The 26,363-nt window shown below is 35.5% G+C and overlaps 1 protein-coding gene and 1 pseudogene across 1 annotated transcript; both read left to right on the top strand.

Annotated features, from left to right (window-relative positions):
• The first annotated feature begins 1,453 nt into the window (after window positions 1-1,453).
• Window positions 1,454-26,363, top strand: part of LOC109101203 — a 60,836-nt pseudogene continuing 35,926 nt past the window's right edge.
• Window positions 17,805-19,494, top strand: LOC109097516. The gene is made up of 2 exons (XM_042769374.1): window positions 17,805-18,255; window positions 18,428-19,494. The coding sequence occupies exons 1-2, from the start codon at window positions 17,845-17,847 to the stop codon at window positions 18,788-18,790; spliced, it is 774 nt and encodes a 257-aa protein (XP_042625308.1). The 5' UTR covers window positions 17,805-17,844; the 3' UTR covers window positions 18,791-19,494.

Below are 26,363 nucleotides of genomic sequence, written 5' to 3'. Positions count from 1 at the left end.
TTCCTGAGCACCCCTTATGTGTGAGATTACGGGTGCAGGAGGAGAAGAAACAGAGGGAGATCTCGAGCGCGGAGCGGGAATAGGTTTCCTGTTCACCTCCGCCGACCGTACTGCTATAGTACGGAGTTTAACCTCTCTATCAGTTTCTTCTGCCTCTACTACTCTGAGTTTTAACCGTAAATTCTCATTCTCCTGCTTTTTAACTTCAAGGTCTAATTCCTGTAGACGAATGGATAAGGCCGGATCAAAGTTCGCACTTCCAATAGCATTTACACCAGAAGCAAGCTCTTCAGCCACCGCAAATTTGTCTGTCATTGACATTAAAAAAGAATCTGAGAGAGAGAATGTGCACAGTTCAAAGTTGAATGGAGGAATAAGAAGATTAATATGCTTTTAGATGAATTGGCTTCCTCTGTCTTTGCGCAATGCATTGGGATGGGATGGAATTGTTTGGATTGCTCTACAAAAGCAGCTGTCAAATCTGCTGAGACACTATAATAGGACATTCATCTTCTAAGATTCATGCAGTCTTTTGTGTTCAGGAAAAAAAAACGACACTTTCACGAAACGATTTTGTGTGATTAAACAGTGCTGTCTCAATATGGAATTAATAAACTGTGAAGACAGAAACACGTTTAGGCCTCTATAATATGCTTCATTTAGGAGGCAGACACACTTCTGATTTAGAGTCTGAATTAAAGAGGGAAACACCTGCTTATTTGCTTATACAAGATTATAAGAGCTTATACAGCATATGAATAACTGTGGGAATAGAATTAGAATAGAATAGAATATAGAATAGAATAGAATAGAATAGAATAGAATAGAATAGAATAGAATAGTTTTCAGGAGGCATCCTTTTAAAGTAGGGTGAGTTCGGAAAAGGGCATCAGGTAAAATGGGAGATGCCAGATTTCTAGATATAACAGTGGAACATTTTTAATTATTAATTAAAAACGTGTAAATAATGTGACTGTCAATATGGTCATTGGGACTAAAATTGTATTACTATGGTTTTGTGTAAATAGACTGTATTCCTTAGAGGACCATGTACTGTAAATTCCAAGGTTCACGAATACAAGTACCATGCGATACATCTGGTATACTAAATGCTGCCATCATGTAACATGGTACCGTCACGCAACAACGGACTCCTCAAAAGTAACTCGTTACAGTCACTTTACAAGAAATTTCGCAAACGAGCTGTGAGAATGACACCGTGTGTATGCGTGCGTGCTAGCGTGTGTGTAGGTGTAGTGTATCCATATCTCTGCTAGTAGTATATCTGCTGGGTTACTGACGTGTGTGCCCGCGCTCTTCATATCTGTGCGCTCCTCGCTTTACAACTCGCAGTTTGATGGCGTTCGCCGCGCTCCTCCTCTCTGTGTTCTTCGACCATCGCTTACAATCTGACGATTTATGGACGGCGAGGACCAGATATTATGTAGCACATTGTCTGGGTTGGTTCTACAACATCTTCGCCAAAGTGTTCTGTGGAAACTGTCACTGCTTGAGCTCCGAGCCGTGCCGTGAGAGATAAAAGAGAAGAAGTTTGCCGGATACAGGTGCGATCTCTCTCTAACTCCAGCTGATGATCACAGACACGGATCTGGACTGCCGGATTCCAGTAGATCATATCAGGTCTAGCGCAAGGTGAGCTCAGATACACACTATTATAATGATCATGTTGCTGATGCTGGTTAGAGTTTTCTCAGTGAAGGAGAGCCCTGACAGCAGCAGATACTCTTTTTACAGAAATATAAGGCACTTGGACTAGTTACACTTTTAGCTCCAGTATATATTTCTCAGGGTAGGTTTGATTTGGGAAGCATTGGTATTTAGGCATATTTTAAATGTTGAACAACAAAAAAAGCTGTTGAACAACAATTATTGCACAAGAACAACGATCGTTGAACGCACGTTGGCAGCGGGGCATGCTGTCACATTTGAATCTTCTGTTTATTGACACCGACTATAATGAATGCATTTTTTATTTTTATTTTTTAAATATGAGATAATATCTCTATTAAAGAAGATATGGCTATCTTCCCCAACATACTTAGCAGCAAAATGTAAACAGCACAACAATTATGTGACACAAAATGACGAAAAACAAATTACTTGGCCAACAAACAGTTAACATTTTCAGTTAAAATATACCTTTGTTGAATTTAGTTTGTACAATGCATAAAAATATCCTTATTTACAACAGTTTTGAACTTGGTGTTTGAAGCCAACATACTAAACCACTGTTAGAGAAAATACGTGTTGTAGCTGGAGTATTGAGTTTTTTTCATTATCATTCAGATCCAACTTTTTATTCCTCTATTTATCAGTTGTATGTTCATTAATTTCTGTAACTGTAACTGAATGTTACTTATGTTATTAGACTGTATTATCTTAAAAGTTTTTCTTTAAACCATTATCAGTGTGTTAAAGTGTCAGACTCTTCCTAAACTGAAGTTGTAGCACAAATTTGTTGAGAAACCTGACATTGTTCAAATATAAGTTTCATTGATCTTTATCCATTAAGACTCTTATAAGCATGTTCACAGATTAGAGCTGCCTGTCAGTGCCATGTTACCACAGAGTGCTGACAACATGTTCATTTTAACAAGATGCAAAACATATGTCGTAACTGTCATCATCAGCCGTTGATTGGTAAGAGCAGTGAGTGAACATTACCATTTATCACAGGACACTGAATATTCAGGCAGATATATGAGTATTTAAAGGGGTCATCGGATGCCCACTTGATATAAGTTGATATGATTCTTTAGGGTCTTATTGAAAAGTCTATAACATACTTTGGTTAAAATTCCTCAATGGTAGTGTAATTTTTTTTTTTTTTTTTTTTTTTTTACCCTGTCAAAATGAGCTCTGTTTTAGCAAGCCATTATAGTCCATAATATTCAGGCAGATATAGATACTGTTAGAGTGCTGTAAGGTCTGTTTTATGAGCATTTGAAACTAATTGAAAGAATAGAAGCGTGCTGACATCAACCTCTGCCACATTGATTCATAGTGTTCAGAGTGCACTCTCCTGCCAACACTACACGCACAAGTGTTATTTACAACACACTACATGCTCGCACTCTAACATCCCTGCTTTTCCAGCCCTGTCTTTTGCTTTAAAATGTAAATTTATTAGAAGCATGTCCAGTGTGGGTGTTTTGTTTAGTTCAGGTTAGAATTCTGTTACAGTCCTCTAGGACCTGCTATCTGCTGCTTATACCATCTGTGGTATATTTTCATAAACTTTCACACTGTCTTATGTGGTATTCAAAGATCAGAGCAGCTTGATGAACTGAGTTATATATTAATTTCGTAGATGCTTAAATATAATCCAGCTGTACACTAATTGGATCATCTGCGAAAACACATAAATACACATTACAACACAAAGTTCTGAGTGGTTCAGCCATGTTCACAAACCTATCAACACACATTCCATATTAATATACTACTGCCCCAATTTGCTATGTTGCTTTTGAACCGTAAACAGGCATTCAGGAATGGTATGATTTATTATATTGCTGTTGCTACTGTTTTATAAAAGTAGTATATTATGGAATGTAAACATCATCCAAAAGTTTTTTTTTTTTTTTTTTTTTTTTTTTTTTTTTTTTTTTTTTTTTTTTTAATTATTGTGATTACTTTTGGTAGATTTTAAGCTGATAATAGACTAAAATGTTAAAATATAAACAGGAATATGAACTGTAAATATTTCTGTCAAGGGCAGAAATTATTTAGTCCCTGGATTTGTATCATATTTAAAAGAATGCTCTGGGTCAAATATAACTGAAGCTGGATTGACTGCATGTGTGGAATGTTTACCATTACCATAAAGTATTTAAAGGGGTCATCGGATGCCTATTTGATATAAGCTGATATGATTCTTTAGGGTCTTATTGAAAAGTCTATAACATACTTTGGTTAAAATTCCTCAATGGTAGTGTATTTTTTTTTTTTTTACCCTGTCAAAATGAGCTCTGTTTTAGCAAGCCATTATAGTCCCTGTTGCTTTAAATGCTAATGACCTCTGCTGACCCTGCCCCTCAATTCTGTGGGGTGATGAGCAGTACTGTTTACTTAAGACGTGAAACTTGCTATCAAGCACATATTAGGAAAGGCGATTTGCAGAGATTTATAAAAAAAAAAAAAAAACCTTATACACACTTCTTGTGTAGTTGAAGCTCGATCACGAATGATTCGCGCAAACATAGACGCATTTAGGCAGATTGTGAATTAAATGACGACTGCTATGTTTATTATTACATCCAACAGCAAAACACCTCAATCGCTTAATCGGAGACATTCTTGTCTTCCCCTGCACCAGAGACAACACAGTGCCGGACTGATGACAGCTCACTCAGGGCAGGTCTAAGGTAAGACGGCCTTGTCAATCAACTATCATGGGAGGGGCCTGTGCAGAACTACGTCATTCTGCCAGGAATCTCAGAACAGCCTGATTTGATAAAGGAGATTTTAAAATAGGGATTTAAAAAAACAACACTGGGTGGATTTTTATCATTGTAGGATGGATGTTTACACACACTTCCAACACAGATTTATGTTCAAACAACAACAAAAGTGAATTTTGCATCCGATGACCCCTTTAAGACTCGTCCCTGAGCAACTGTGTGAACGATAATACACTTAAAATTGAACATTCTTTGACTTCTCTTTAATCTAGTTGCTTCATAATAATGTACTCCCTCTCTTGTTTCATTGTCCTGGGTCAGGGTTTCAGCTTTTCCTGTTTTTATGAGACAAAAAAAAACATGAAACAATAAATCATATCTACAGTGCAAGAGAGTTCACCCAAAAATGAAAATTCTGTCATTATTTACAATATTTACCAATTTTGTTCTAAACCTGCATGCTGTTTTTTGTTGTTGTTGTTGTTGTTGTTGTTTGTTCCTATGGAATGCAAAAAGAGAACAGGAGTACTTTTGAAGAAGTTTTAGATGGCTCATCCAAAAATGAAAATTTGCAGAAAATATATTCAGCCTCAGGTGAGTAAGATAAGATGGAGATGAGTTTGTTTATTTGTCAGAACACGTTTGGAGAAATTTAGCATTAAATCACATGCTCACCAATGGATCCTCTGCAGTGAATGGGTGCCGTCAGAATGAGAGTCCAAACAGCTGACAAAAACATCACAGTAATTCACAAGTAATACACATGACTCCAGTCCATCAATTAACATCTTGTGAATTGAAAAGTTATGTGTTTTTAATAAATTCATCAAGATGTTTTTAACTTCAAATCATTGCTTTCAGACTAAAATATGAGCCCTCTGTCCATAATATTGCTTTCTCAGCTGTTTAGACTCTCATTCTGATGGCAACCATTCACTGCAGAGTATCCACTGGTGTGCAAGTGTTGCACTACTAAATTTCTCCAAATCTGTTCAAATGAAGAAAGAAACTCATCTCCATCTTGTATTAGGGTGAGTACATTTTCAGAAAATTTCCATTTTTGGGGGAATTAATACTTTAAGTTTAAAAAATGACAAACAAATAGTCTGTGATTCATGCACTATATTGTATATATTGTAAGTGTAAAGTACTCTGATCAGCCAGAAAACAACTTTTTATTAGGAACAGATTGATGTTCTATTCTACAAATTTATTCTACCCTTTAAACCTTTGGTCCATTCAGTGTTGGAATGTACAGCAGGTTCATATGCTCTGTTAAACAGTCCATTCTTCTATAATCTGCTTAGTTTTTTTCTGGGTTCAGCTGTATTGTTTAATACTTTACACCTCTGGATGGCAGGTGCATGGGGCTTTCTCTAAAGAAGATATATTTGTCCTGTGCCCTCTGTGCTTTATCTCTGGTGAGCAGGGATTCTCTTATAGCTGTGACACCTGTCTGCACTGAATGATAGATATGTTACTGGTGCACAGGGGAAGTTTACGGAGCAAATGATTTTGCTGAAATATGCAATATGCGAGCCGCTGACTCTCCTGCACAGAGACTCAATGCAAAACCTTTAATATGTGTGTGTGTGCATGCAGAACTGCAACTTTGGATGTGCAAAACAACATATTTTCTACAGTATATCAACTAGTAGGTTAAAGGATAATTATGCTGTTAGTTGGTTGTTTTACCACTTTTCAACTAGCTGACCACCATAACCCATCCCTGTGTGTTCTAAAAAGAAGTTCAGATAGCAGCAAATGATTTTCCTTGATTATTGTTAATATAATAAGTGGAGTCAAAACCCATGTGGCCTCCTTTAAATATCATATTTTTGCCTAATCAACATAATTGCTCCATCTCAGAGGAAATGATAATTATGTGCCTCTTCCTTTCTTTTCTTGTCAAAGACAGGCTGATCTTATGACCATGCACTCTAGTTGTGTTTTTTTCTCGACACTGCTCCATGGCAACAGGCATGACGATCCATTGGGGGGAAAAAAACGTGCATCTTTGGTATATCTCCAGAACTGCATTAATTGCTTTTCACACTTTAATCATTTGCAACCCCCCACGTCATCGTTATGAGATATGTTGTTGTAGATGTAATGAAAAGACATTTGAGACTAAAAGACAGTAAATCCTGCTGGTTGCCAGTGTAAATGATAGATCCGATCTCTTCTCATTGAGTGTATAATCCAAGCTTGCACATTAAACAACATCTATTTTAAAACTAATGCTCTCCTATCATGCTGAAAATCTTTTCAGTGGCTTCTGACAGTGTGTTGGTGTGTAAAAAGGCTTTGGAGATGCTGTTAACCAGAGACATATACAAGTGTTTGTCTCTGCTTCAGCTGTAAGTTCTTTTAGTAACTAAGATGAACATACTGTTACAGTTCATTTGTGTGTGTGTGTGTGTGTGTGTGTGTGTGTGTGTGTGTGTGTGTGTGTGTGTGTGTGTGTGTGTGTGTGTGTGTGTGTGTGAACTAACACCTGACAGGAATATGGGCTGAAAATGTGAGCCTAGAGCTTCGAGAGGTGACACAGGATGTTGTGGTGAATATTTTCCTGATCCTCAAACATGTTTCCTGTGCTTGCTATATGATATTTTACATCTCTTTTATAAGCATGTATTTTTGCAGAGAATAGGTATTGTTAGGGAATTCTATGTGGTTTCTAGGATGTTTTTGGAGGCTTAGTCGGTTATTGACATTGTCTTTATTGTCTCTAATGTCCTTGCTTGTAATGTATATATGTGTGTGTATATATATATGATATAAAAAATAAATAATATAAATAATTAAGCTGTAATGCAACAGTGAAGATTGGAGTAAAGGCTGCTGGAAATTTAGCTTTTTTATCCACTAGGGGGAGTGTAACCAAAAGCTATTACAGTGATTTTAGAATTTATATGATACAAATAATAAATAATAAAAACAATTAATTTCATGTGACACTTATGACTTGAGTAATGGCTGCTGAAAATTCAGCTTTGCCATCACAGGGATAAATAACATTTAAGTATATTCAAATAGGAAATAGCTATTTTAAATTGTGATATTTCACAATATTGTTGTTTTATTGTATTTTTGATCAAATATATGCAGTGCTGGTGATCATAAGGGACTTTTTTCAAAAACATGAAAATGATCCCATAGTTGCAACAGTAGTGGAATTTTCCTGTATTTTTTTATACATTACATAACCATGTTTTAATGTCTATTAATCATAATCTAGTGACGCAGATGCTTTAATGAAAAGGACATGATCGTATATGATTCATTATAACTTAATGAATGCAAACCAAAAAGAAAGATTATTCATATCAGATGAATGATAAGTTGGTAAATGAAAATTATGTCACTTTGAGACACGTTTGAAGCCACTGTGAAATAGCCAATATATGCAGAGACAAAGCAAATTATAATGACGGTCTGACCTTACACCAGTTGAATTCTATATTAGTTCATGCTATATTAGCATATTAGTGTAAATTACATGTTGCTATGCAACCATTAACATCCTACAACCACAATGTATACAGTTACAATGTAAAAACTTAATTTTCTCATATTATAAGAGGAGATATATACTGTAAGATGTGTGATTTGTATTTTGTATGAATTATATTTTAATTTGATATGAGTTATAAATGATACAGAAAAATTTATCTTCAACAAGCCACACAATAATATTCATTCATTCATCTCCATTATGAAAACAGTTCAGGTTGAGTTTCACACTTAGTGGCATTAAACAAACCCCAATGACAAGCAATATTGCAAGAACCACTAAAATTGTACACATACGGACTATTCATCTGAATTTCGTTTTGTTTCAGTAGCGCTTCAAACACGTCTCTTTGTGTATTTGAGTTTAAGTCTACAGATACTTGTGCAGCAGAGATATCTCTCATGCTACTGGGTTGACGGGTCTGTCTGCTATCTGTCTTCTGTCACTTGCGTTTCAAATGAGAGCCGGAGCTCATAAGGCTGTGAGTCATAGACCGCATGCTCTGGTGTGAACCAACCAACAGGATGAAATGAATGTGGTCTGCCTTTGTTACAGGATTTTGTTTGTTCTCTCTCCATCTCGCTCTCTCTCTAATGTTTTGTTTACGCTTTTAATGATATCACTTCAAGGTCAATGCCATACCACAGCTGCTGGCGGAAAAGGACATCACTTTTTTCTTGTAGAAATTTGAGCAGCAAATGCTAAAAAGGCAATGAGAAGGAAGAAAAATCCCTGATTTATTTCTTTTGAAATGGCCAAGTGATATAAAGGAATAACTGAACTGAAAGTTGTTATTATTTACTCACCCTTATGTTGTTTCAGACTTGCATGATGTTTTTTTATTCTTTGTAAAACAAAGGGAGAAATGTTACAGAATGTAATAGCCTTATTTTTTCATTTAATAAAAGTGAATAGGGATATGAACAACATAAGTGCCATATAAATATAATAAATTTGGACCATACACACACAAAAAAAACTTTTCTTATTGGCATTGATGGTTCCATGAAGAAATTTTAACATCCGTGGACATTTTCATTGCACCAAATATACTTTATAGTGGGAAAAGGTACGTCAGATTATTGAAATCTTTATACTAAGAACAAAAAATTGGTGCTCTTAACTTTGGGAGAATCCAAAACGGTTCTTCTGTTGCATCACTAGTAAAACCCTCTTCTGGAACCTTATAAGGGAATAGTTCACCCAACAAAATACAATTTGATGAAAATGTACATAACCATCCAAGTTGTAGATGAGTTTGTTTCTTCATCTGAATAGATTTGGAGAAAATTAGCATTGCTCACCATTAGATCCTCTGCAGTGAATGGGTGCTGTCAGAATGAGAATCCAAACAGCTGATAAAAAACATCACAATAATCCACACAAATCCAGTCCATCTATTAACATATCGTGAAGTGAAAAGCTGCAAGTTTGTAAGAAACAAATTAATCATTAAGACATTTTTGATTTCAAACTGTTGTTTGTGGCTAAAATACAAGTCCTCTAATAACTTATGGATATAGTGAAAAAGTAATCTCATCTGAATCGTAGTCAGAATCAGGAGAAATATGCACAGATCAAGCACCCCCTTTCAAAAACAGTTCTAAACAAATATGATGGTGGATTTTTAAATGTGAGGACAACAGGCTGATGGACATTTTACCTGGAGGAAGCGTGATTATGGACTCTGTATTTGGGCAAGAAATAACAGTTTAAATTTAAAATGCTGGATTTTTTTTTTTTTTTTTTTTTTTTACATACACACAGCTTTGGTGGACTTAAGTTGTGTAGATTATTATTATTGTGATGTTTTCATCAGCTGTTTGGACTCCAGAGGATCCACTGGTTAGCAAGCGATGTCATACTAAATTTCTTCAAATCTGTCACCACGAAGAAACAAACTCATCTACATCTTGGGTGGCCTGAGGGTGAATACATTTTCATCAAATTGTCATTTTTTGGGTGAACTATTCCTTTAAGAGTTTATAACTTGTATTTCAAGAAAGAAAGTGATTTCTATGGGTTTGGAATGACATGAGGATAAGTAAATGATAACAGAATAGTCATTGTAGGTGAACAATTTCTTTAACCCAGGTACAAGTAAGGGTAACCATGGAGGTGCCAAAGCTAATGACGTGTAGCTTCAGGGCCATTCCATGATTCCTGGCACACAAAGAGCCCGATGCGCTAGCGCCCCAGCAGGAAACACCGTCTTTCTGCTCTCGCTACATCATGGAAACTGTCCTCATATGCTGGTATCCTGTAGGCATAGTTTGTTCATCCCCAAATGCCTTTCCAAGAATTACATAATAGGGAAATGCAAATTCACAAAATGCCCTGCAGGAAGTGACGCACATGACTTTGCTTTACAGGCATCTGGCAGTCATATATTTGTCTTAATGGCGTGAAATGAGGAGGGGAAAATGAACAACTGTGATTGACAGTGAAGGACATGGCAGGGTGCTTCAGTGAAGAACAGAAAATGAATTTTTTACTGAAATGCATCTCTGCAGTTATTGCTTCTCAGCTATTTTTGGTCTCATTACATGCTGACTGAGGCCATATTCTCATGACATTTAGTATTAAAGCACGTTCAATAAAGACATGTCTAAGGTCATTCTAAAATAACAGCATGATGTAGAGGACAGTACCGTCTACAAGGTACAGTATGTGTGAAAATGAGTGGCCGTAATTGTTCTTTAATGATGGCTATATGAATAAAGCATGCTCTTGCTCTAATCCTAATTATGACACATCCATAACAATAACTGACCACTCTTATTATTTGTCATCCTTCAAAGCCTGTACTAGGCAGATAATACAAAAAGTGACTAGTTTGCATTTCCTGAATGAAATACCAGTCCTTGCAAGGCAGCAAAAGTATAGTGTTAAAGGTTTTAGGCTTTGGTGCATAGATTAAATGCCACATCAGAGCTGCTTTGCCGCTGTTATGACATTCAGTATGCATCTTGTTTTCTATCAGCTATGCATGTAAATCAATGCATGAAGCAGCTGCCGAGATAGCTGTAATATAACTGGCAAAGTCCAAATCACAGCATGTACTGTAACTTAATGCAGTTTCTTAAAAAGTAAGGATAAAATATGTGAATTCAGTCTGTGTGTGGTACAGGTTTGAGATGCATAAAATTACACAACCACAAAGACAAAGTCACTTCCTATACTACATATCTCATTGAAAATATTATAGTGGTTTTATATATATATATATATATATATATATATATATATATATATATATATATATATATATATATATATATATATATATATATAAACAAATAGAAATGTAAAAATATAATAATGTATTTGTGTTTATTTATTATTACTTTAAATAATATTAATATAAGTTATAGTTTATTTTAATACTAATACTAAAATAGGATATTTGAATGCTAAAATATTAAATTAATACTGAAAAATGAGAATAATTCATGTATATATACACACACACACACGTGAGCATGTATAAGTGCAATTTTTGTTATTAAATAATAAAATAACAAAACAAAAATGTATTTATTTATACACATGTATTTCTGTATGTACACACACACACACACACATACTGTATATTGTATATATATATATATATATATATATATATATATATATATATATATATATATATATATATATATATATATATATATATACATATATACTTCTAATGAACTGGGTCAGCAGCTGCTGAATAAATGTCAATGTAAACGTATGTAAAATTGTATTGAAGATGCTGAAGAACGAATATCAATAAAGACTTGGGAGGCACTTAAAAAAAAATGAAAAAGTACGGTGACTTTAAATAAACCATTTAGCTGTCATTGTACATAAACTAAACCGAGCACTTTAAAGCACAGGAGATATCATAGAATATGAACCGTATAACAACAGAGAAGGTTTTGAGGAGTGTAAACTGTGCTCCTGGAGTTTCAAAAGGACAGGAGATTGCATATTCATAACGCATTTGATAACGATAAGAAGCTTTAACGTTTAGTCAAGGATGCTGTGATTTTCTTCTAGAATATCACACAAAATGTGCAAAAATAGTTGTCCTGAGATATCCCACCTGTCTCTGACATCCCTCATCAAAAAAAAGAGACTGCAGGATGCTGTTGTTTAGCCAATCAGAGCCAAGTCTCTGCATATCAGTCATTTTGAGCAGGATGGAAATTTAAGGGAGCGTGCTCTAATTCAGTGGCCAAGTCAGTGGAAGTTAGCGAAATGGCTCACATCGACTTGCGCATAGGATTGAATGTTGCATCTCAAGAGACGTGTGGTAGAGAAAGAGCGTGGCATTTTAGAGCATCCAACTCTTGGTGAACAGAAGTCAGTGTTGATGTGAAAATCAATATTTATATAATCTAGAGGTTTGAGGTTTCACGACCCTCTCAGAAGCAACTGCCTCAGTTTTTCTCAGCTTGTTTCTCTGTCATTATTATTATATTATTATATCAGACTCTAATGAACAAACCCTTTGGCTAAAGTGCAAGTAAATGTTTCCTTTTGGGAAATACATAAACAGGATTTTAGTGTTATCGTTTGAGAGCATGTATCTAATAAACAGTGGATGTGTGTGTCCCATCATTCCTAGAGAGGGTTTAGCAAGCAGGGCTAATCCTCTGTCATCTTGAAAGTGGGGTAAATAGGCATTTATTCAAAGGATTTTCTTGGAAGCTCCGATATCAGCTACAGCCCACATTTAGCCCCAGACCGTATCCAGAGCATTGTGAAATGAACCAAAAAACCCTGGAGAGCAGAGGTGCACAAACTGAATAATGGATCCACACACTAATATCTGCGCTACACAGTAACAGCCTGCACAAAACATTAAGACGCAAGTTTAACAAAGCGGCATTAGCTCTTTGGTGTCTCTTGCTGTTTGAAAGAGGGTTTCTCATGGCTCTGATTTCTATTTGGACTGACATGCTCCAGCTCTGCGGTTGGGGGTTGTTCATCCAGCTTGGAGGCTTTTGTTGCTGTGCCATCCTCATTTCTCATCTCTGCTAGAAATGGCCAATCTCACTGAGGGCTTCCACTGTGGGCTTAGATTTGGCAGGTATAAGGACAGTGGGATTCTCTCAAAGGTCAAAGACTCTGGACTGTGTAGCAGTGATATGTGGGAGACTTCTGAAATGAAGAGGCATAGTCCCTCTCTGGGTTTGGGCTTTATATCAGTCCAGTATAAACTCATGTTCCTGCTCCATTTGATGTTTACACAATTTTATGGAACATAATTTATGTTACACTATACAAAGTAATTAATACTAGAATGTTTATAGCTTATAATAATTTACATGCACCCTGTATTTATACATGCACTTTAAAATACTAGTTATAATTCTAGCTAACACTAGTGACTAGTTTAAAATACTAGTTAAAATACATTTTACAATAAGGTTGCATTTGTAGTTAACTATGAACTAACAATGAGCAGTACTTCTACAGCAAAATGTTATCCTCAGCATTTACTAATACATTTTCAAGATCAATTTTTTATTTGTTTATTTATTTATTTTTTATTTCCACCATGGGATAAAAATATAAAAAAGGTAACATTTTCTTTAACTAAATTTGGGTCAGAGGGCATGATTTACTGCGTCAGTTCACTGCATCATTAGTGCATATATGATTATTTTTTTCCCCATGCATGTGTATTTTTGAGGTAATGAATGTAGTTTATGTGTTTTGAGGAATGATGTTTCTGTCCATATGAGGCGTTCTTCTGGGGCTGTCTGTAGTCTGTAAATGAGCTTGTGATGCTAATGTTCTGGTCCATTACCCTCTGAAATGGAAGCATACAGAAGCTTACTGTTTGCTGCAGTCCACAGTTAATACAGCGCTGTATCTGACTATGCAAATAGTGAGATGGAATAATCTATATTAGCTCACTGGCTAGGTGGCATTTTCAAACAGTCTTAATGAGCTGGTGGGTCAGTGCATTGTATTTGCGGCTCTGAAATTTAAATGTCACTGCTTTTTGATATAGTTAGCTGATTTCAAGAAAAAAAAAAAAAAAAAAAAAAAAACTTGCATTTTATATGAACCTAGTGTATCTCGACTATAAGTTACACTAAAATTAAAACATGCACAAGCCTCTATAAAAAAAAAAAAATGCATTAGCCAATAACATGATGAAGACCATAATGTAGCACATGCAGCTCCACGTTTATTAATGTCTCATGACATACAGTATGTGTCATTTCACTCCAAAAAAGTAAATAAAAAACAATTAAAAATACAAATTAGGCAGAATACATAAATTCTGAATTTGTGTTAATAATATATTAGCAATGTTAGCAATAAAAAGTAGCTAAGTATTTAAAAATGTAATATAATCTAATTACAAGTACTTAATTTTTAGGAATTAAGTAAAAGTTAAATGAAAATACAAAGAAAATGGAAATGTTTAATTTGATAATTTTATTTTATAAGTGGAGCTGCTTTCATTCTTGTTTGTTATTTTACCACACAAGAGTGATGGAAACAGGCCAACAGTGTTTGCAGAAATACAGCACATCATTTAATATCACTGCAAAAGGGAGAACCCCTCTTTCTGATGTTTTAATCGACAAAATTGGACAGGAGATGATCCTACAGTAATTGAGAAAAGAAAGCGAAGCAGATTAAGAGATTTCTGCTCCTCTTCTCAGTGGGGTTGGTGGGGGAAGAGAACACAAAGGGAGAACCGAGGCCCAGATCTATTTAGTCTTTTAGTTGATGTATTGTTAATGCTTCCCTCATGCTGGTGGATGGGTGAAAAAAAAAAAAAGTTTTCATCAACTTTTTAGGGTCGCTTTGAAGAGACGTGACTGTGGGATTCGGTGCTAGTCGTGGGAGCCTGAGGCTTTCAAGCCTGCCAAAATTAATTTCGTTTACATACACGTTTCTCTACCATCATATCAGAGTCTTTTCCCCGTAGAGACTGATGTTCTGCTGAGTATTCTGGTCTTTTAGGTTTTTGTTTGTTTTTGCTATAGCAACACGTAAAGTACATGTTTAATTATACTATATAATATTGTGCCTTTAAAACTATATATATATGTGTGTGTGTGTTTGTGTGTGTGTGTGTGTATATACTGTAAAGTGTGAAATGGAAAATGTTTTCGTTAGGTGAAATAGAAAAACTTCAGCATAAATTAGAAATGTTGACTAACCAAAATAAAATAAGTTGAAGATGAAGTACTTAAATTGCTACAACTAAAACTCAAATAAAAATAAATTAAAGCTAAATAGGGTAATCAGTAACAATAAATAAATTAATAAAATAATAAAAAACAAATAATAAATAAACAAAAACAACGAAGGCACATAACAAAATGACTAAAATTAAAATTCAAACTAAAAAAAAAATGCTACATACATTGTATAAAGTAATCAAATGTATAAAAACACTGCATATTCTTCACTGTATAAATTAAATATATATTTCTTCATATTAAAGTTACAAAAGTGATTTAGTCATGAGCAGTAAGAGAGATTTTCTCTTTTTTGTTGTTTGATTATCATGAATGACACACAGCAGGGATATTAGACTGCTGTCCCTTTAACAGCTGTCCGAATCCAAAATACTGTTACACATGTGTTTTCTTTCTCAGTTGTTTGCTTTCACTTTAGACCTTAATGTGTTTACAAAGATGCTTGTAAAGATGGGCAGGTAACATTCCAATTTAATAAATGACAGGGCCCCATACTGCGACAAATTTTTTTCTGTCTATCTATCTATCTATCTATCTATCTATCTATCTATCTATCTATCTATCTATCTATCTATCTGTCTGTCTGTCTTGTCTGTCTGTCTGTCTATCTATCTGTCTATCTATCTATCTATCTATCTATCTATCTATCTATCTATCTATCTTATCTGCCTGTCTGTCTGTCTATCTATCTATCTATCTATCTATCTATCTATCTATCTATCTATCTATCTATCTATCTATCGCTTCGTAACATTATTCTAGACTTTTAAACTTAACTTTGCTTTTCAAGTTAAAAATGACAGACTGCTGCAATGTTTGCTTCCTATATTTTGTTAATCAAGCTTATGCCTGATTCAAAATCATACACAATCCTGCTCAGGACATCCTAGCATTGTGATGGCAAGGCTTTGCTCTTTGTAAATGGTTTGCCTCAGTCAGATCCCTGTCTTGCTGCAGGAAATTAAGTAATCAATGTCTCACTGTTTAGTAGATCAAAGAAATTTCTAGAGCTCGAATTCATGCTCACAATATAGGCTATCAATTTAGTGCTGTAGATTCCTCTATCATATAGTGAACAAACTGCTTCAGACTCACATCAGTGATAGCATTACAGTTTTTCTCAGTTGCTTTGGTGCATTTCTCAAATCAGAAATGAAATTCTCAAAACTACTTTTACAAACTCCACATCATCTAGTCATTTATACACATCATAAAACCAGTTTCTCATTCTTTTGAACAAGTTGTGATTGCTTTTGTACATTCATCCAATTGATTATGCACATTTATCTGTGGTTTCCTACATTATCAGTTGCTAATGTCATGTTGCTCAAAATGTATTATATAGTTCTCTTTGCAATAGTCTTACCCCTCAAAACATCTAGGCATTAGTTCCTTGCATAAGCCATTACATGCAAAATTGTTGAACTTATTTGTCATAAACTGTCAAGCATAGTTTTACAAATTTCTATTAGACCTTTTGTACAAAAACGTGAATTGATGAATCGTGCAGGTGAAATTGACCCTCACTCAAGGAATGTAAAGTGTTAAGGCTGATTTATACTTCTGCGTCGGACCTACGCCGTAGCCTTTACGCCGTAGGCTATGCGTCAGTTTTAATTTATACTTCTGCGTCGTTGTCCGCGTCGACATGCAGTACACATGCAAACCGCTAGTCTGCGGTGTCCACGGGCATGTTGCTGGTGTAACCCGCAGTACCATGACAAAAGCCGAAGAAGAAGCGGCTCGGCGGAGAAGCATTATTATAGCCATGACGGCGACAAATAAATATTAAATCAGTATTTAAAACTACAAAAGGAGACAACAACGGAACAAGAGAAGATGGCATTCTTTCAATCTTCACAAGGACTTGTACCACGGCAGATCAACATTGTTTTATCGCGGACAAATACTGATGTATAATGCTATGTAGTATAATAAATGATAAGACACTTGTTCTTTGCTTTGTTTTATTTTATATAAGAAGGTGTAACATTAAAATATATTAAAGTGCACATTATAAACACACACCAAACTCAAGTACATACAGAGGAAGGGGTTCTAGCAGACCAATCACAGTGCTTGCGGTCCGCGTAGAATTGACGCGCTGTTAGATTTTTGGAGAGGTGCACATCAGGTCACGGCGTTGGCTACGGCGTAGGGTGTGTGTCTATGCGTAGGCTACGGCGTAGGTCGGACGCAGAAGTATAAATCAGCCTTTGTTGGACTTTTAGATATTTGGATATCAGGTGTGGGTCTCATGAACAATCAACTGGGAAGCATATATAGACAGACCACAACACAGAGTTGCAATTTACCAATAATGGATGGACCAGGAAACGAACAGGGTCAACAGCCAAGAGGAGGAAGAAGAGTAGCAAGGATGCGTGGTGGAAGGCAAAACAGAGGAAGAGGCAGAAGAGGACATAGGCGCATATCTGATGACATTAGAGCCACTATTGTAGACCATGTTGTCAATCATGGCCTTACTATGGCTGAGGCGGGTCGAAGGGTGCAGCCGAATATTGGGAGATCAACCGTGTCCTCAATATTTCAAACGTTTCAAAGAGAGAACAGGTATGTCCATCAATGTACACTGCACTGTTACTGTATATAAGCAGTATACTGTATACTTCCTATAATGCTTCATATTACAGTAGTCCACTTGTATTTCACAGCATACAGAAATATGCTCTATACAGATACATACTGCACCTTACATGCACCCACCTGTATGTTTTACAGTAAAATGTGTGTTTGCATAATTTTTGTCTATGTGAAAGTGTGCGATGCATCACTGCATTTGTCCCCACATAGGACCGCAAGATTACCTCAAACCGGTGGCAGAGGATGCCTTTTCACACCTCAACAGGAGGAGGCTATTTGCACCACGGTCCGAGCAAACAATGCTATGAGGCTCAGGGAAATACAAAGGACCATTATAGAAGACAACGATGTCTTTGAAAACATCCATATGGTTAGCATCTCAACCATCGACAGGGTGCTGCACAGAAACCAGATGAGTATTGAACAGCTGTACCGTGTACCATTCCAAAGGAATGAGGACAGAGTTAAGGAGCTACGGTACCAGTATGTACAGGTAAAACATATATCTATGTAACTAATTTACAGCAACATTTTATAGTGATACATAGTACAGTAAGCATAAATTGCACACATTTTCATTGCTGTGGAAGGAACATGCAATATATGTACATTTTATGTCACTCTTCCTTACCAAAACAAATTCAACTGTGTGTTCTGGGATATAGCGTATAATGGAGTTGGAATCAAGTGAACCCTCTCACAACTTTGTATACGTGGATGAGGCTGGCTTCAACCTGACCAAATGCAGAAGGCGGGGTCGGAATGTCATCGGTCACAGAGCTACTGTGGATTTGCCAGGCCAAAGGGGAGGAAATATCACCATGTGTGCTGCTATTTTGGAGCATGGCGTCCTAACCCATATCCCCCTTATAGGGCCATACAACACCCAGCATCTACTCAACTTTTTAGAGACTCTCTACAGGGCTCTCATCCCTGATGATGAGAGGGGTCTATTTAAAGAGGATTTGCCAAAGTATGTGGTCATTTGTGATAATGTGAGTTTCCATCGATCAAACATCATAAGGTAATGGTTTGTGACCCACCCAAGGATGCTCATAGAATTCCTCCCACCTTATTCACCATTCCTTAACCCAATTGAGGAGTTCTTTTCAGCATGGAGGTGGAAGGTGTACGATCGTCAGCCACACACACAGATGACCCTGCTGGCTGCAATGGATGCAGCATGTGAGGACATCACAGTAGACGCCTGCAGAGGATGGATAAGGCATTCCAAAAGATTCTTTCCACGTTGCATTGGAAGGGAAAATATCCGGTGTGATGTGGATGAGAATATGTGGGCCGACAGACAGGAACGTCTGGATGTGTAGAGACAGAACTAGAACAGTGCTGCGGGCAAAGTTGTGCCTTAGGGGTGTTTCCGGTGTTTCTTTCTAATTTAGTTTTTATTTTCCTTTGTGCCCCTTGTCTTTTTCTTACTGTAAATTATTTTGTTGTTTTCTTTCATAAAGTAGCACTAGTAAAAGCTGTGAAAAACAAAATCTCTTTTGTCTCTTTCAATCAATAACCACATACAGTAATATGTAAATGGTACTGTTGAAATTGATATATGCCATAGAAGTGCAGCCTTGTGCATTTTCAATACAGTAACTGTCATCCAAACTGTAGCCTAAGTTTACATCTGGTAATACTGTCAAAGTACACAGTTACATTGACAACATGCCTAAACATTTTGACGAGCTTGTTCGTGAACAATGACTCAATGACTTATCATTCTGATAGCACTGACATGATCGTTGGCATGAATATTTACTTTTGAGAGATGTACTAAGGATTTTTAGTGACTGACTAGCTTTAGAAACATATCTATTGTATATTGCAGTTTGTACAAATTGTTCTGAGAAATGCACTTATTATTTTGCACATGTTGGGGATGATGTGAAAAACGCACCAAAGCGACTGAGAAAAACTGTAATTGTTGTGGGTTATTCTATTATTTTTTTGAAAATGTTGTTGATGATGTGATAAGTGATAGAATGTATTACGTAAATGTTTATTGAGCATTTGTAATTGTTATAGGTTTATATTTACTTAGTTTTGTATTTTATTTATTAATGATTTTGTAGAGTTTATTCCTTTCGTGGTCATGTCCCTGAGAGAAAGGCACAGATAAATGCATTTTGGAGACTTTCTCTAAGAAAAAAAAAAAAAAGAAAAAAAAATCCACTTTCAAGGGCTCTGTGTCATTCTAAGAAAATAAAAATTCAAGCATATTAAATTAGACAGCCACCGAGGTGCTGTGGAAGATCACTGAAGAGTCACAATACAATTATAATCACCAAAAATTAAATTGTGTGAAACAGGTTTTGTGTCTGAATGCACACGGAGGGCTTGTTTTCGACACTCAGATAGAAAGAAGTCTTTAACAAGACTGCAGAGTGAATCAAAAAAGGAACTTTATTATGCCACAGGATCATTTTCCTTCCCGATTATTTTAATCAAGATTCTAACAGTCAGCATCTCGGTAGAGAAAAACATCCACGAAGCACAAGCGAATGTTCAGTCATTAGTCTCCCATAGCCAAACTTTTGACTATTGGCCAAATCCAGTTCATTTTGCAGTTTGAACCACTAATATAGATATTGACCAAACACAGTATGTTATTTTTATGTGATGTTTTAAGGACTAGTAAATCTGAAACCAGAAACTAAAAGTGAAATATATGTGCTCAGTTTTTTGTCTCATTTAGTTGCTGCTAAGTGCCTCAAACAACACTCTTGAGAGGGCAATTCAATAAGAATTAATTGTGCTTGCTGATAATGTTGTTTATTTGCACACAATGTCTGCATTATTATTTTTTTTTTAAATAGTTTTTTATATTTTTATGTGATTTTACCATTTTTATTATTATTTTTTGTTCTTTATAAATATTAGTATTTGTGTTTAATTTTTAATTTCCATTGTAGTTTTTCTAGCAGTAATTTAAGTGCTTCTACTTAAACTTATTACAGTCAATTTTTTAAAAGTTTTTTTTTTTTTTTATCTAATATGCATTATTTTATTTCAGCTTTATTTTAATGAACAACATTTTTGAATAGTTTAGTTTTAGTTTTAGTTAACAATAATAAATGTGTTCTGGAATTTTAATCTTAGGTAAATATCAAATTGAACATCCATTTTTTCATTCATATATTGTAATGCTGTAATGTAATACAAATGCTTTGGTAGCATTTCAAATTTTAGTTTTTATTTTCATTTATTTAGACAAAATACTACAGAATGTAATATAGACTATATCATGAAAATAGTTAGCACTTATCAAGATTTTAATATCAGAGCCAATTTTGATAGGAAAAAGTGTTAACAAATTACATTTGCATTAAAACGACAGGGGAATAAAAAAATACATACAAACACAGGGTTTACTGTATGTTGAAAACCTGTGTACACAACTATTTAGTGCACCTAAAAAATTTTCAAAAAATTGCACAGGTAAGACTTCTCGATAAGCTCCATACAAGCAATCAAAGAATAACAGTCTGTCTGAGTTCAACAGTATAGAGAAGCTCCACTATATTCTCAGCTGTCATGATAAGGACAGTCTGATATCTGATTGTGTGTTCCGTGTTCCTTTAGTGCCTGATTAAATTTGGCCTTTATCTGAGATTCTTGGGCCCTCTGAGTCATTGGTGTGACACATGCTGTCAGGCTGATGTGTACCCATCAGTCCTTGCGCACTAACTGCACCTGAACTCCTCAGTTCTGTATGCAGGCTCTTCAAGAATCAAGATTAGACCACAATTGAATTTCACAAGTGCAATACTATGAATTATTGATTCTGCACATCAGAATCGCCTTCACTCAGATGGCAAAACAGCGATGGTGAATTCTCACGACTCTTCACTTTTCAATTATATAGCAAGGACTGGGTTTGATGGGTGGTTTCTTCGAATATCTTATTAATTCTTGAGGAATCTTGAGCCTAGTTTTCTTTTGTGATAAATGCTAAATGCCAATTCTTCCTCTGACTCATGGGCGTTGTAAGAAAACCTCAATGTGCAGTAACAATGGGTTGTGAAATATCTTTTCAAGCATCAGTCAATATCGGCTGTTCTCTTTAATAACAGAGTGGGAGTGAAATAATCCCATGTTTCCACACTGTTGGTCACATTCTGAATGTATGTTTGACCTTGAGAAAGGCAGGTCATTTTACACATTGCATAGCTCTTTGCAAACAGTAGCCTGTGCCAAGGGCTGATAAACATTTACACCTTTCCTCTGCATAGAGTGAAAAATAGCTTCACTACCTCAGTGGAATAAATATAAAACTGCAAACGTCAACATAGTGAGCTGCATCAACAACATTTTAAAGTGTCATAGATGTGTTCCCGATGCCATATTTTCCTAAAAGTTATGTAGCATATATTAGAAAGCACTTTAGCTGATTCTAAGACATTACATGTATTGTTCATGGATAAAGCAATTCCATAATACATTGCAATTAGATCAGTGAAAAAAGTCCATAGAAATGTTATAGGTTTGCCGTATGGACAAAATTGTATTGCAAAAAGTTTTTTTTTTTTTTTTTTGAAGATATTCACACATTTATATTGGATTTGGATTACATTTACATGAAAACAACACATACAAAACAGTACATTATAAATATGTTTGAATGAGCCATGATCAAAGATGTGCAATATAGCTGATAAACGGATATTCGAGAGAGAAAAAAACAACTTCTGTCAAAGCTACCATTTTAACTTAAGAAATGTGTTACAGGGCTCTACAATACCGACTGGCTGATGGCCTGAGGCCAGCGTGAAAGATGCTCAGGACAGTTGATGGAGTTGTCACTGGTCCGATCAGGTCACTGCTGCTTCCTCACGAAAGTTTTTGTGCGTGCTTTTAAGCCTTGCCAATTTAAACATTCAATTGATTTTTAAGCATTAGAAGAATGCCGACAATTATTTTACCGTGCGTTAACGAAGTTTCTTTATTATTATGAAGGTCCGTTGCTCACTGGCTCTGAATACACATACAGACAAACCATGAGGGGTCACAGGAGGGGTGGGATGTTGATCATTACTGGCTTGGGATGGGTGTCATCACACGTCTCAACCAATGAGAGCACTTCGGGTGTGCCTAAGACTGCAGCAACGGTCACATGAAGCGCTCATGACTTCATAAGTGTGAAATAGGAAGTTTCCGCACGTGAAAAGACAGGAGAGAAATGCTCTTGCTCTACACAGTGGAGTGCATCGTTTTGTTAACTTTGTGGTTTATTTTTTTGAGTCGTTTGGGACATAGTAACACACAGGGCCCTCTCACAATATATTGCTTTACAGATCTATCACTTTTGCCACTCAGAAATGTTCATGTAATCATGCTGCATGTATTAGTAGTTCCGTGCTTACTGCTACTATGTAAAAGGAATACTGCTGTAAAAAAAGCACCTTATTTGCTTAAAGTGTTTCCAAACCAAATGTTATTGCACTTTTGTCCATATAGCAGTACTTTTAAATAAAAGAAGTGCACAATACACTGTTTTTGAATTCATAGTTTCAAGTAAAAGTACACAACATAGTTCATAGTTGTGGCATGAACTCTGCTATTCTTTTAAATAATTATTTGAAATATCTACTTTGTAAGTATTCTTTGAAATAACTATTTTTAAATCAATATTGTTATAGTTGTCATCCTTAGTGTGAACCAAGTGACCATTGCAAATCATTTGAACTTTGTGTCAGTACATCATAAATAGAACAAAGCATCAGTTTACTGTCTGGGATTTGTCGTGTCGCACCACGCTGCTCACATCCGGTGTAGACACAGTGTTAGCTGGTTAGTCAACTGTTATAGACTGACTAGCTAACCAGTGGCCAAAACCCCTAAAAAAACAACAACAAATCAGATTTGTCTGACTAGGTAAGGACAGCAGGATTTTTAAAGATTTTTATTTCAGCACTGAGAGCTCTATAAAGTCTTTGTTTCCATCTGTATACACATTATTTATTGCCATATTTATGTAATTTGTCACATGCTGTCGCAATGCAAGGTCTTATGTTACATCTTTGAGAAAAATAATGTGTCCTTGTACATCCTAACTGCAGAAAAATCACAAAAAAACTAAGTTGACGACTTGAAAATGAGTCAAATCAGTCTCAACTCAAAAAAAAAAAAAAAAAGTGATTTATAGAAGTTCTGTGAGTCTCATCGTACTTTGTGTGTGTGTGTGTGTGTGTGTGTGTGTGTGTGTGTGTGTGTGTGTGTGTGTGTGTGTGTGTGTGTGTGTGTGTGTGTGTGTGTGTGTGTTTGCCCAGATGAAGTCTGCCGGAGCTGGTGATGAAGGACTCTTTACGGAGAGCTACTGTAACATCTGCAATGCTCAGCTGATCTCCGAGTCCCAGCGTGTGGCACACTATGAGGTGAGCGCGCAGACACACACACACACACAAACAGAGAGAGAGAGAGAGAGGGGACGTGAATTACGTTAAGTTGAAGGAAGGACTCATTAATTGATCATCAGGGATGTAATAATCATTTGTAACCTAAATGCTTCTCTCATGTATCTTTTAGTCGCTGCTTTTAAAGTTGTAATGCAGTGCACCTTTCCTCAGACCCACAACCCCTTCAAAAGTAACCCAATGATTGACCATTAAATAATCATCCTCCTGCATTATTTACGTCTCTCACGTATGGTTCCTGAGACCGTGGAGTACGCAATCACTAGATTAATGAGAGCGCTAATGAGGACAAACTCCCATGCACAAAATCAGTGTAGATGAGGGAACGTGTCTGTTCAACTGGATCGTTTGGCCAGATTGGTTTACAAAGAGAAGCCAGTGAGCTAAATTCAGTACTACGGTAACACTTTAGCTCTCTTGTCATTAATCCCTGCGATCTCTCATCTTGAGAAAACACTCTCAGATGTCACAGCGTGAGGCTGATGTCCTGAATTACGCTTAAACAAGGCTGGATTTACTTGTATTTATTTAAATATAATTACATACTTTCCCTCAGATGGCTTAAAAGGGTTATTTTTTGCTAGTTAGAGGAACTGTCTTTTCGACCAGCTGTTGCCAAGTAGATTGAAAATGACTAATCCAAGTAAAATGACATTAAAAATTTACTTCAGAATAACCAAGACATGTTTTATGCAAAACTTTTCACTAAATTAAGTCAAGAAAAAAAATATTTATTTATTTATTTATTCATATATATAATATATATATATATATATAACAACACATAAAAAGGTATACTGTATTTATCTACACAATTTTCAATAATGCACTTCAATATAGAAAAATATATAGAGACGAAATTTAGATATTCATAAAGGTGTATTATTGTACTACTACTACTATTTAAAAAACAAAAACACCAAAACAATGTTTAATAATATATATATATATATATATATATATATATATATATATATATATATATATATATATATTGCTATAATTTGCAAAAAAAAAAAATTCTACATTATTAATATTTATATTAATAATAATGTATTATATAATTAATACTACTGCTACTTCTACTACTATTTATAATAATAATATGAATAATATATTTTTATCATATATATATTTTATTTTTTTAGGGATTTATATATATTAGATAGAGTCAGGGAATATATCCTACATAGAGAATGTTTTGAAGGTTCTGTTTCACTGAATTGAATTATTCATTGAAATAGACTAATTAGAGATGGGAATCATAATACATTTTCTGATTCACAAAAAAAAAAAAAAAAAAAAACAGAAAGACATTCAGATTCAGAAAGAGCTTTATTGCCAAATATGTTTGCACATACAACAAATTTGTTCTGGTGACAGAAGCTTCCAGTACACAAAGACAACAACACACAGATAATAAGAAATAAGGAGATGTGAAAAATACACACACACACACACACACACACACACACACACACACACACAACATATATATATATATATATATATATATATATATATATAAATAAACCGAGATAGACAAAAATTGTATGTATAGCTGTGGTATATAGATAAAATATTAATTAGAATAGAATTTACAAGGAATTAAATAAGATGTAGGGTAGTATTAAGTAAATAAATGTGAGATTGTGCATCATTTATTGAACAGTAGGGGAGAACATTTAACTGTTCATGAGGTAGATTGCCTGGGGGAAGAAACGTTTCTTGTGCTTGCCAGTCCTGGTGTTCGGTGCTCTGTAGTGCCGGCCAAACGGTAAAAGTTCAAAAAGGTGATGGCTTGTATGTGAGGGATTTAGAGAGATTTTCTGAGCCCTTTTCCTCACTCTGGATATATAAAGTTCTTGAAGGGTGGGCAGGGGAGCACCAATAATCCTTTCAGTAGTCCGAACAGTCCTCTATAGTCTTTCTGATTTCTTATATTATAACTGAGCTAAACCAGACAGTTATTGAAGTGCAAAGGACAGACTTAATGATGGCTAGAGTAGAACTGTGTGAGCAGCTCCTGTGGCAGTTTGAACTTCCTCAGCTGGTGAAGGAAGTTCAAGAATGACCAGGAACCTGAATGACTCTACTGCAGCCACAGTGCTGTCTATGATGGTGAGTGGCGGGAGTGCGGTGGTTTCCCCTGATGTCCACAATCATCTCCACTGTT

The sequence above is a fragment of the Cyprinus carpio genome, chromosome A13 (assembly GCF_018340385.1).
Source record: "Cyprinus carpio isolate SPL01 chromosome A13, ASM1834038v1, whole genome shotgun sequence".
NCBI lineage: Eukaryota > Metazoa > Chordata > Actinopteri > Cypriniformes > Cyprinidae > Cyprinus > Cyprinus carpio.
This window is presented reverse-complemented; position numbering and strand designations above follow the sequence as displayed.

Coding starts and splice junctions, on each gene's coding strand:
- LOC109097516 (XM_042769374.1), top strand. CDS start 17,845: ATGCTCTATACAGATACATACTGCACCTTACATGCACCCACCTGTATG. Junction 18,256..18,427: donor TACGGTACCAGTATGTACAG/GTAAAACATATA, acceptor TCTGGGATATAG/CGTATAATGGAGTTGGAATC.